Source organism: Alternaria infectoria, assembly GCF_024043175.1.
Source record: "Alternaria infectoria strain BMP 0036 chromosome Unknown scaffold_7, whole genome shotgun sequence".
NCBI classification, from domain to species: domain Eukaryota; kingdom Fungi; phylum Ascomycota; class Dothideomycetes; order Pleosporales; family Pleosporaceae; genus Alternaria; species Alternaria infectoria.
In genome coordinates this window covers 858,753-871,209 of record NW_026250696.1, presented here as the reverse complement: position 1 = coordinate 871,209, position 12,457 = coordinate 858,753, and the positions used below count along the sequence as shown (strand labels likewise).

At 52.0% G+C, this 12,457-nt stretch overlaps 4 protein-coding genes across 4 annotated transcripts; all 4 read left to right on the top strand.

Moving 5' to 3' along the window:
• Positions 1 to 188: 188 nt before the first annotated feature.
• Positions 189 to 1,814, top strand: J4E92_005167 (uncharacterized protein; the record flags this gene model as incomplete). The annotated part of the gene is made up of 3 exons (XM_051496550.1): positions 189 to 705; positions 757 to 1,578; positions 1,627 to 1,814. The coding sequence occupies 3 exons, from the start codon at positions 189 to 191 to the stop codon at positions 1,812 to 1,814; spliced, it is 1,527 nt and encodes a 508-aa protein (XP_051353270.1).
• A 2,772-nt stretch (positions 1,815 to 4,586) lies between these two features.
• On the top strand, positions 4,587 to 6,494 carry J4E92_005166 (uncharacterized protein; the record flags this gene model as incomplete). Its single annotated transcript, XM_051496549.1, has 3 exons — positions 4,587 to 5,042; positions 5,093 to 5,326; positions 5,376 to 6,494. The coding sequence occupies 3 exons, from the start codon at positions 4,587 to 4,589 to the stop codon at positions 6,492 to 6,494; spliced, it is 1,809 nt and encodes a 602-aa protein (XP_051353269.1).
• Positions 6,495 to 9,209: 2,715 nt separating this feature from the next.
• J4E92_005165 (uncharacterized protein) lies at positions 9,210 to 10,467 on the top strand (the record flags this gene model as incomplete). The annotated part of the gene is made up of 2 exons (XM_051496548.1): positions 9,210 to 9,469; positions 9,522 to 10,467. The coding sequence occupies 2 exons, from the start codon at positions 9,210 to 9,212 to the stop codon at positions 10,465 to 10,467; spliced, it is 1,206 nt and encodes a 401-aa protein (XP_051353268.1).
• A 1,547-nt stretch (positions 10,468 to 12,014) lies between these two features.
• J4E92_005164 (uncharacterized protein) lies at positions 12,015 to 12,456 on the top strand (the record flags this gene model as incomplete). Its single annotated transcript, XM_051496547.1, has 2 exons — positions 12,015 to 12,261; positions 12,323 to 12,456. The coding sequence occupies 2 exons, from the start codon at positions 12,015 to 12,017 to the stop codon at positions 12,454 to 12,456; spliced, it is 381 nt and encodes a 126-aa protein (XP_051353267.1).
• Position 12,457: the final 1 nt, after the last annotated feature.

Here is a 12,457-nt window from a genome sequence, read left to right as displayed (position 1 = left end):
CCCTTTCGCGTGCTGCACGGCTTGGCTGACGAGGCGCGGTCGCACTTGCCTCTAGCAAAGTCGCGCTAGAGCCTCTGCACTTTCGGCAACCGCGTCCCAGGCACAGGACATCGCCCGCATCACCACCACCATTGACCCGGCATACCCCTCCACCACGCCCTTAGTCCCTTTCACTTTCACGACGCGGGATGGCGCGTCTCAACACACACCTCTCGGCTACCCCCCAGACACGCGCTTCCACCGTCGACTCTCTTTATCGCGACCCCTCCGTGGCGCCCCGAAACGATAGCAATGCGCGCACCACTTCCTATTCCGTCCTCAGTCCGACGCGCTCAATGAACTCGGACAAAGAGAATGAGCAGCCTGAGACACGCGCAAACACCCCGCGACGAGGCAAGGCTGGCGGTATGCGCAGCGCGTCGGTGCGTATGCCGACGCCCGACTCGGGCTCAACAACTGGGCACGGCGGTAAGAGGAGGCGAACCGATAACTACGCAATGGCTCAGGAGCAAATTTACGAGGATGTAAACGACGAGCAGGAAGAGGAGGAGGAGGAAGAGGACATGCACGCAGTGGAAACGCCCTCACAGCCCCCACCTGAATCAGATGAGGAAGGCGATCAGAAGTACTACAACCCAAACCAGAATCCCGAGCAGCGAAGGAGACTGCGAGCGAACATGCGCGATAACCATCGCATGCTGGAAGGTAAGTCGAGCAACTTGGTCCTTGTCGCATGAATATCACTGACCATAGCAGACAATCGCGATGACTATGTCAAATCACGCGACAGCGGACTCCTCGATGCTATCAAGACGCAAAACAGCTTGTTCGGCAAGGTGCGACAAACGGCTGACGCTACGGTTGACTCCCGCTTCCTGGTCAGCGCCAGCGACCTAGCAGGCAAGAAGCTCAACAACAGCTTAGGCAATTCTGGTGTAGGCATCGATCTGGATCAATTCGTTTCAAAATGCATATACTTTATGAAGTCTGGCGGCCACATTGCAGGCGAGGAAGACGCACCCGCAATAGCCGTAGGCGATGATGACGAGGAAGATCCAGATGGGCTCGACTGGGCATTACTAGGTCGGCGAGCATGCTTCCCGCGCAACAGGCGACCGCCAACATCAAGTTTCCTGCTTGGTCCACTCTCAGTTCAGAGGCGCGTTCGTGTGACTCAAAAGAAAGCACGATCGCAACGGCAACCTCTCGGTCCAGCGACTCGACCCCAAGAGATTCAAACCGGTGACATTCAGCAAAATGAGAGTAACAACTTGACGACTTTGGTTAGAGGTATCAGGTCACGCTTGGAACAGCATATCACAATTTCCCAGACATTGGTTCAAGAAGAAATCGACGCAATGCCAGACGATGAGTATACTGACGACGCTCCAACCGCTGCCCTTAGACGCCACAGAATCGCCATGACCACCGAAGAGGAACCCGCAGTCAACTTGCTCGATTTCGCGATAAATCCTCACGACTTTGGGCAGACGGTTGAGAACCTTTTCTACATCAGTTTCCTGGTGAAGGAAGGAAATGCCAAGATAGTCAAAGACGCACATGGACTTCCGCTACTTTGTAAGTTTGCGAGTTCAATGGAGTCGTACATATACTAACTACTACCAGTACCTGCAGCACCCAGTGGCGTCTCAGAACACCGAGAGAGAGACGTACAAAAACACCAGGCCGTGTTCAGCCTCGACTTCCCCTCTTGGCGGATGTTCATCGAAGCATATGATATCACAACATCGCTGATACCTCAACGCCAAGTAGAAGAGGCAACAGTTGGCGCCAACGGCTGGTACAACGGCTAAGCCTTCAATGCTCAGTCATCCATGGTATCCGTTTCGCTTCTACGTTCTATCTTCAACCTGGACGGTTCCCACATTCCCCCAAGAGGGCGACATTTTGGTGTTTTTCACTGTTCACAACGTGTCTGCACGACGCATCTCTCCTAAGCGGCGTTCAATCGAGTCAGACATGATGTACGATGATGGGCGGCATTTGTACCGTACCTTTTCTTCTGGTTTTCTCATCTCCTTTGGCTTCGCCGACATCTCTTTTTACGCTTTAGTTCTAGCACCTGATACCCCAAGATTTTTACCCGGATCTTCTAGAGGCATCGTTATGTAGTTGGAGTCAACCATGGCCATTTCAAAAGGAATATCCCAAGAAACTTTGTTGCTGATTTTACCCGTACAGCCTGATTGATCATGTCATGACAAGAGCGGAGAGCGGTCTCCGAGATCCGGTGGTTTCTTCGGGGGCATATACCCCAAGCCCATCCATATTGATATTGATCTTCATTCATGCATGCCAATTTTCGTGCTACTGCAGCAGTCTTCATCCTCATTCGGAAGGAACTTACGGCTATAACCCATTCCATCCTCATACGGTATTTACCATTCTCGATTGCTTCCGCGCCCTCCCGGAGTCTTGTCTTGGTACTGTGATGGGGGAGACGATGTGCTTCCTGGTTACAAGGTGTTGAGTAAGATAATGGCCTTGTGACCGTCAGCTTGTTTCACACCAACTGTATGCAGAATGCAAGTATTGCTACGGCCATGCACTCGGACGAAGACTATCGCTTGAACGCAATCCTGGGGCACACTGGCTGATCTTTAGCATAACCTATCGAAACCGCTATCGTTTCTGTGACTCCCACTACACTGGTGGAAACACATCGCCTGAAGCCACAACACATGATTACATATGAACTCAAGAACAAAATGTTAATCTTCATAATCCATAATTGCAAAACTCCTGTGGCGTGCGTAACGTGCGTAATCGAGATTGCTCGTCGGAGTTAACTCCAGTCGAACCTAGCCGCCCAGTGTCCGCAGCAAACAACAGACACAGCCTCGTGAAGCTTTCGCAACCAAAGCAAGGCTTTCGGGTCTACCAAGCAATGCGGAGCGTCCCAAGCTCAAGTAGTCTCTTCCTACGATCCCCAAGTAGGCAGGTGGTGATCGACATGATTAGCAACGATGGTGGTTGGGTATCGATTTTGCAATTTCAAACAAACCCAGCCTCAAGTCAGTCAGCACAGCAGATGAGTAATAGCCTTGGCTCGCCTTGTCCTCTTTGGTAAGTCAGTAGTCAGCAAGCGTCCGTTGAAGATGACTGGAGGGGAGCTTCATTCTTTCGTGACAGGCGGGCTCGGGCCGACATAACGTTTCTAGCGTCCGCACGTCTGGTGGCAGTACTTGTAGCCTAGAGCTTATTTGGCACGCCAAACGTAAATGTTGTTGGTGGAAGTTAAGGATAAGGGGGTTCGGGGGGTCTTCTGCTTCGCGGTGGCCTTGGCGACTGTCCGGACGAATAGATGTCGTGATGCTTGGCAGCCATTTACTCAAAATTCTGAGTGTGCCAGATGTGGCAGGCTGCGGGATGTTCCAGTGCTTTAGCGCTAGCTAACGGTTTCGTTGCCCGGCGATGTCGTCCGATCTCTCCGAGTTCCTCTGGGTTTCAGCGCCATCCTCTCCGTATGGTTTGCGAGGCCCTCGAAAAGCGTGATTTCGTAAGCGTCGAGTTGGGCGCGCCTTGTCGAGATTGCAAACGCCTGTTCGGCTGATCATTGCACGTGGTGTGGAACCCTTGGTCAATAGCGCGCCCCTTAGCTGGCCAAGTCTCCAACGTTCTCCAGCCTCATCTTACGAAATTCTCCGCTGCACGCATGCGGTCGTTGTACGTATGCTTGATCGACAAGCTTTTCTTGGTTTCATAGGTTTCGCGGTCTTCGCAGTTGCGGTGAGAAGGATTACGTGGAGCTCGCTTCCCCGGATCTTCGCAGGTATAGCACCGAGGACGCTCGGTATCCGTAAACACCGTCAGGCCATGATCTTGTCGTTCGCATGATCAGCATACTCACATATACGCTTACTAGCCACATATCAAACATAACGATGTTTTAGCCCAGACCTCGGGTTTGTTGTTCGCAGACCTTCCTTGGGGCTCCGAAACGCGTCGATGGACGGCGAATAGCAGTCATCGGTCATTCTCCGGACACGGTGCACTGGCAGCCGTTGAGTGCCGCTGTCACTCATCCTGAATCAGCACGGCAGGTGAAACGCTATGGTACCGCGGATTGGCCGTAGTTTTGCCCATTCCCTTGGAAGATCACGTTGTTGTTTGAGGCCCAACATGAGTCCCCAGGCCACTGGGGTCGTGATAATCGATCAGACCAATCGGCCGATTTCAGGCATCTCCCGGGCTCGCGCACGCTGCTCGAACCGGTACGAGGATCTGCATCTTGCGCACGAAGCGTTGAAGTTATGCCGATGCGTCCTTGCTCGTCTTTGCGCTCGGTGTGATGCGGTGGCTTTGGCGAGCTTCAGATGGAGGAGACAGGAGCTTATACTTTCTTCCCAAGCCTCAACTCTAGATGGGATCGACAGTAGTGCGGTCACACCCGCCAACGCCGAAAAGCGCGAGCCTCGAGTATTTGTGGATATAGATCGTAGCGACCGCCACGCTTTCCAGGTTGCCAATCCTTCAGAGTCGTTCCTTCGTTTCCTTGTTCCGTCCGTTCACGATCCACTTGTGTGGTGACTCGTGTCGCTACTCTTTCCTTATCCTCTCTTATCATGGAAATCATGATGTCCGAAACATACTCCAACGGGAGGTCTTCTTCCTCGTTGGAAGATCCGCACCCGATGGTGGAGCTGGCTCCACCACTCAACTCTCCTCCAGTCTCAGAACCACATCCCATATACGCACCTCTCACTGGAGATGCATCCGGCAAGAGGCCATCCGTGCCTTCCATTATGGGGTACCGTTCTAGGTCAACAACCCCAGGCACATCAGACCCCTCGAAGCGCGAATCATACAACCTCGCCGGCAGCACTTTCCTCATCACAAACGATGGCAGGACGCTCAAACTGCCTATGCCATCAAATTCCAAAGCCGATCCTTTGAACTGGGGTAGATGGAAGACAGCCGGAGCCTTATTCGCCGTAGCGCTCTATTCTGTCGTCTGTCTCACTGCAGCTCAAGCAGCGTCAGTCATACTCAACAGCATCCAAAAAGAGTTCCAAGATGAGGTAAGCTCCGGTGTAGCTACTCGACATGACTATCGCTCACATACTTCTAGGACATACCTCAATGGCAAATCAAAGCGTTGGTGACAGGCCCGACCATGCTCATGGGCATTGGGTGCTTGCTGTGGGTGCCAGTGTCAATCGGGTTGGGTCGTCGGCCTACGATCCTGATAGCGACCACGGTCGTACTAGCTGCTATGGTATGGGCCGGTCAAGCACAAACTTTCTGTTCGCTCGTCGCCGCAGTCTGTTTCCTCGGCTTGGGAGAAGGACTCGCTTTGTCTCTGGTAAACAACGCCATAATATAACTATAACGTCACTCACTAACAGCATCAGGCTTTCCTGATGGTCATTGACCTCACATACATCAATCAGAGATCGATAGGAATAGCCCTCATGTGGTGCATGGCAGGCTGCTTCGGCACCTCTGGCGTTGCACTTGTACCCCTCCTAGCCGACCACGGCAACAACTGGCGTCGATTCTACCACTACTGGACCATTCCCGTTGTCGTCTCGCTCGTCGTAACCTTCTTCCTCTACCCCGAGACATACTTCAAGAGGCCAACAGTAGCTTTCAACGGACTCATTCTGCTGCAGAGTGCCACCGAAAAGCTGACCGTCTACGAAGACCGCGAGAAGGACTCTGAGATCTATCGCGACCTTCCCGAATACCCGCTACGCACCGGCTTTGCAGGCTTCCGTGACCGGGTCGGCCTATCACGCTCACCCTTCGCGTCATGGGCTTCGGCGGGACGGTGCGTTATCCAAATGGGTTACTGTGCCGTCAACCCACTCATCTTTTGGGTCTTCGTTGCCTCTGCGTTCAATTCGGCAAGCATGATCTTCATCGGCGCAACGTACGCAAAGATCCTCATCGCACCACCTTACAACATACCACCAGGCCTCGTTGGTACCGTCAACGTCGCATCCGGCATCGGAGCCCTATGCGGCCTGCCCATCTTCGCCATCCTCTTCGGCAAGGTGCTAAAGCGCCTCTCAAGCCGCAACAAAGGTGTCCTAGAAGCCGAGCACTACCTCGTCAGCTACATCCTCCCCGTCCTCACCGGCGCACTAAGCTCTCTCATCTACGGCCTCGCAGTGCAGTACCAATGGAGGGCGTCTGCTTTCTACTTCGCATACGGCATCAACGGCTTCTCTTTCATAACGATGATGATTGCGAACACGCTTTGGGTTACCGAAGCCTTCCCGCGGTGGGCCGCCCCGGCCATCGCTGTTGTTTTTGGGGGTTGTTACTTCCTCACTTGGGCTATGAGCTTTGCGCTCGTGCCCTGGATTGAGTCACACGGGTATGTTTGGGTTGGTATTGAACTCATGATCTTCCAGATTGTGGGTGGGCTGGTTGCTATGCCGGTGGCGTTTTGGGGAAAGAGTACGAGACAGGCCATCGCTGGTAGGTGGGCTGAAGATAGGAGTGGTGCGCTTCGGCCGCTGTGAAGGAGTGGGCTGTTAGAGCTGTACTTGAGTGTCTTTCTTTACTCAGGGCATGATGTCTGAGGTAGGGATGGATGCGGATAATTTATAATCTTGAACTGCCGCTCAGTGCTACTTCGATGTTTGTGTATTAACGCACTTTCCTTTGATGCCACTTTGCAGGGTTATCGAAAAGCCCTCTTGGATCTGATCGTGTTCTTTTGCCTCGGCATTGTGTTATATTTCAACGGTCTAGTCGAGAAGCCCAGCTCCACTCCTTGCCACCAGGCACAATAACGCTACCAAATATCGATAGTCGCGTACTCCATCAACCATGGTGCAGTGCTTGTGCCACACAAAAAGCATTCTTGCCCCGGTCGTGGCCTGTGAAGATAGCATTGTCCGATCAAAACGTAATCTCCCTCGCTATCTGCGGTTCTGCAACGCAAAACGACGGGAACATCGAGTCCCTCTATAGCCCAGACCGTATCCCCTGGATGTACGTTCCTTGTATTCTTGGAGTGCGGGGAAGCTTTCTCAGGTATAAATGAAACGAAACCGATCGATTGTTGTGTCTCAAAAAGCCATTGCGACAGAGGATGGTTCACCATTTCATCACGCAGACTCGTGTGTTGCCGCCATTGACAATCCCAATGTTTTTCTGTTTTATCGGAAGATGGCCATCCCATGTCCTCGCTACAGGAGCGACACGTCCTTGATCGTGGGGAAAGCGTGCTTTCGGATTCCGAAGATGGTATCTGGTTGGTGTCCTTAGTAATTCTGTCCAAAAGATATCCTCGGACACGTAAGCACGGGATCGCAAGGGACCTCTTAGCATAATTCTTCCCAAGTGTTGCATGATCGCGATGAGTATGCTGCTTCCGGTACCATAGAACAGAATCAAGTCGAAAGCTGGATTGCGTCTGGTGATCGTCATGTGTTTTATGAGTAGCTATTGGCCGAATTCTGACATTTGACGGACTTGACCTGGACATTGGTCTAGATTGAAATGCTTCGAATCTTTTCGTCTGCGCCCTTGTGAACTTCGGAAGCTTCAAATGAGTAAATTGACTCAACCCCCAATTCGGTACCCAGCTAGGCATGAGGTCGAGATCCAGAAGCTCATGAGGCGATACATGCTTCAAGACATCTAGCCGACTCGTGGTGGATATTAAATGAGTTGCCATGTTCCAATAGACCTCTTCGGTACCCATGGCATAATTCACTGGAAGAGCCTCTCGAAAGTACAAGGGGAGGAAGCTATAGAGAGCGAAGACTTTATCCCTCGGATCTGTGGCCATGCAAGGGCGGGCTCGATGCAGCAAGTCTAGACAGTCATGCTCGCCTCGTTCAGTCGCTGGAAGCCAGTGTAGAACACCCGGAGGAGGGTATTTCAGCCACTCACAGAGAGACATGAGCCGTTGAACCGTACGCGCATCCCAATGAATCGTCCGATGATCCGTATAAAGAACGACTAACTTCGCCAAGGATATCTCTTGTAACACCCAGACCCTGTTGAAGTATGGGTGCTGCAGAAATCTCATAAGCTCGTCCTCACAATCCCTACGATGTACAGTCATAATGTCCTGAGATATCTCGTCAAGAAATGTGAAAACCTTCGATATCCTTTCAGGGTGACGGAAACCTAAGTATACCAATACTTGAGACGCATTTGAATAGACTGAGTCCATTAGACCAACTTGGTGGTTTCTTTCTTTCGTGCTTTTCTGATCGATACATCTGTTTGGTGATATTAGCAACTAGCGACGATACAATACGGGCCCTGCGAGCTTACATAGCATCAATCCATAGCACACGGGGGCTGTCTTGTTTTCTGAGACATCGAAGGGCCGCTTCGCAATTCTTCGTAATGGCGAGCTTCTTCCCATGGCACACAATAAACTGGGAAAAAGAGGCATCGCCGTCCGTTGTCGCCCAGGTATAGGAAATCGCTTCGTAAATAGGTGCAGCTGCTAGATTGACGTGGACAAGCTCGCACACAATGTCGTCCTCCTTTTGCCCCGGGTGTATATGCACTAGACGGATATGTTGCTCGGTTTCGCAGTCGAGTGGGTCGTATTTGAAAGGTCGTTCTGAAGTAGCTGATGATGTCGCTTCCGTAACGAGCTCGCCGCAAGATAGACAGCAGCTGAAAGAATCTGTGGTCTCAACATACATGTGCCGACAGGTGTTTGGCATTTCGTTTGCTGTGTAAGGGGTCGATCCATGAGTATGAAAGCATTGATGGCAGGTAGCGCAATTGAATCCGCCTGATAACAGATAAACTCATCGATAAGATTCCGGACGTCAGCTGCGTAGATCAGGCTGAAGGCAGAGGACTCGCCCATATTGCACGAATCAGCCCAGGCTCACCCGGGCAGCAGCCGAAGACACAGCCATGGGGCGGTACACAAATTTGCAGCCACCTGCAGCACCCAATGTCATCAAGACAAACCCGGACTTGGTTTGCGCAAGGTTCAGTCTTCGGGGAGCGGTACAGTTCAAACTGGGAGCGTACTGAAAGAGTTCCTGGGTGTTTCGACGCGTAGCACCTACAATAAGCACGGACCTGCGATCAACGGAACGCTCTCCGCAACTCAGAGCCAACCCCACGGTCTTGCACAGCCGCGTAGTAAGCCATCCTACATTGTGCATATAGTCTTATCGGCTACTGCCTAGCAACGTTATCTTTCGAAGATGCAATGAGCACTGCAGCTGGGTCTCGATTCGGCCCAGAAGATGCGCCGCCCACCGGAAGCTCACTACAGCTTCACGATACCGTCGATACACGATGACACGACACTCGATTGCCGCATATACCATCCAGATACCCTGACCAAGCCGAAAGACTCGGCCCATATCGCGCAATGGAGGAAGAGGGGTATCGTCATGGCACACCCATACGCGCCAATGGGTGGTAGCTATGACGATCGTGTAGTTGGCATCGTGGTAGAAGAGTTCTTGCATGCTGGGTGGATGGTGGGCACGTTCAACTTCAGGTACTGTCATAACCGTTCTTTACCGTAGCAGGTTGTAACTAATACGTACTAGAGGTGCTCACGGGTCTAAGGGACGCACTAGCTGGTCTGGAAGACCCGAACTAGATGACTATACATCCTTCGCCGCATTCTTCATGCACTACATATCCTGCCTTCGACCACGTCTTACGTCCGATCTTACCTTCGCGCCCGATCAGCCTCCGATACTATCGAATCAAAGCGAGTTAGCACCGGCGCAAGACGATGCATCTCCCATCGTCATACTAGGAGGCTACTCGTATGGCTCTCTCATGCTTAGACACCTCCCGCCCGTACCAACCATACTACAACCCTTCTCCGCTCCAGTGGCGGGTACTGCAGCCGACGAGATAGTTCTGCGCGCTCGCAAGCTAGCAGACCAGAGCAATCTGGAATGGATCAACCTAGCTCGGGATGAAACCAGAGCTAGGCGGAAGAGCCGAGCAGGAAACGAACCGAGACCTCCAGTTACAATGGGTGGGGAGGAGACAAGCCCAGAGAAGCGCAGGAGTAGCAGGGACGTCCGAAGAAGTCTCGAGGGCAGCTCGCGGCTCGAAATCCGAACGAGGTTAAGAAGCCTCAGCCACAGGCGACGACACGAAACCCACGAACCGATACCGCAGCCAGAGAAGAAGAACCCGACGACTACAATGCCAGATGTACGCTATCTCCTCATCTCACCGCTTACGCCGCCAACTTCTACACTTGCTGCACCGGCCCTGATACACAAGTTTTGGAGCAGGTCTAAAGACGACTGTCAGGAAGTGATTGGAAAGCATATAACCCTGGCCATCTATGGCGATCAGGATATCTTCGCTTCGTCAAAGAAAATCCGGGATTGGTCAGAACAGCTCAAAGCTGAGCCGAATTCACGCTTTACCAGTGTTGAGGTTGCAGGCGCAGGGCACTTTTGGCACGAGAACGGCGTTGAAGCAAGACTAAGATCAGCGATGAAGGAATGGGAGGCTGCGATACGATAACAAAATACCATGTTCTCAAGCTATCGCTTGTCTTCTTATCACCCTGACACCACTTCGTCCACATCCTCTGCACACATCTATCATCAGCACTTGCTCGCCCGAGGCTGGTTGTAGTAGGTATTCATGACGCTCTCTCATGGGACAGGTACCACGTTTAAACACTCCAGTCAAATTGGCCGGTGGGCGATATTGCAACTGGGCCGGCCCGGGCGTCGTCGTTCGTAAGAGGCGGGTGACAATGACGTAGTTTCGTGAGGTTACACCCCTAAGTTTTTATTTTGCTCATCCACCACCAGCAACATCGAATGCCTCTTCAATACGAACGCACAGTGCTGAAGACGTCGTCAACGATCCGATGCGACGAGTTCGTAACAGTTGTACAATTTTCCTTGAATGATCAGTTCCAATGCTACTTCTATCGTTTAACATCAACCATCCACAAATTTGACCATTTTTAGAACTTTCAATCAACGACTGGTCCAACGGCTATTCCTTTGAGTGATTCGTGTTAGGCTTGGATGAAACGTCGCGATAGTCGCATAAGAAGGCTCCTACTGCGCGGAGTCAATGGCTGCTTAAGGCAATTGATAAATGCTCGAGAAAGAAAAACAAAGCAACAATACGAACGCATGAAGTCGAAGTGATCGACCGCTAGCATCCCGGTTCAGCGGCAACGGCCAGGTTGTCTTGACACAATGCTGGTCGGTTGTGGAATCGTCTCTTGGTGAGCCTCGCATCGTCATTATCAGCGCACGCACATATCAAACGCTACGATATCGTGCCGTGCCTGACTGGCGCTCGTGTTCTCGGCGTGAAAAGCTTGTTCCGGTTTGACGGCGCCACAGTAGCATTGTAGCTCGGAGATTTTCCTCTCCACTTCCTCTTCCATGCTTACGGGCGATTCATCCGGTGGGTGAAGACCTCGGGAAGCTCAGACTCTTTCCTCACCAAAACCACGAAGTCGAGATGGCGATAAGAAGTAAATGACCATCAGTAAGAAACCTGAACAATGCGCAAACTCATAATTAAGTCTTCAAAGGTTCTTGGAGTGTCAGATGTTAGTATCGTCGATACCTAGGTAACGGTCGCATGTTTTGACGTCAGCCTCATCTTACGACAAGACCAGAGCTTGTACCTTTCTAAAAATAAGTCAACTAACGCATCGAAAAGGAGAAGCGCAAAACCAGTGCGCTCGCGAGTATTGAGAACCCAGGGCTACAGTACCTCGGTGCCCTGTATGGGGAACATACGGACGATCAGTGCGAAAGAGGTAGGCAACTCCACACCGCTAGGTCCAGGATACACCTCGCATTACAACGTGAAAATAGATGCTTTCTGTAGCTCTCGTACTCGTACTCCGTAATCACGAGCAACGTGCATTTCGGTGGTACTCGGCAGCTACGGCTTTGCGTATATAATTTCGGTATTCCACTCAGCTAGACAGACATCATCAACAACATCCATCACTTCCTCGCCACTACTACTACTACTCCTACTACCGATATTCCCATCTACCAACCACGACTTTCAACACCATCACCACCAAGATGCAGTTCACCACCGCCCTCCTCGCTCTCGTAGCCAGCACCGCCTCCGCCGCCGTCCTCCCCCGCGACAACCAAGGAGAGTGGAACGTCGAGATTACCGTCGGACCCGACGTTGGCCAAATCTACCTCCACGCCGAGTTCTCAAACGACCAGTACGCCGAGCTGAGGAACACCTGCGTCGAGGCTCAGGACCCTTACCTCCACGGCTGCGACCAGTTGACATTCGACTTCACCTACGACGGAAAGCGTACGTTTACATCTCCATATGCCAGTCTGATAGCTTCGAACTAACTTTTTTTGCCTTGTAGTCGTTACCCTTCAGGAGACTCTGCCCAGCGGTGTTGTCGTCTACGGAGAGGCTGCTATCGAGGTTACCACCGACATTGGTGGCGGCCGTAAGCGGGACGACATCGTCATCCCTGTTTCCCGCGCCGTCGTCTAAG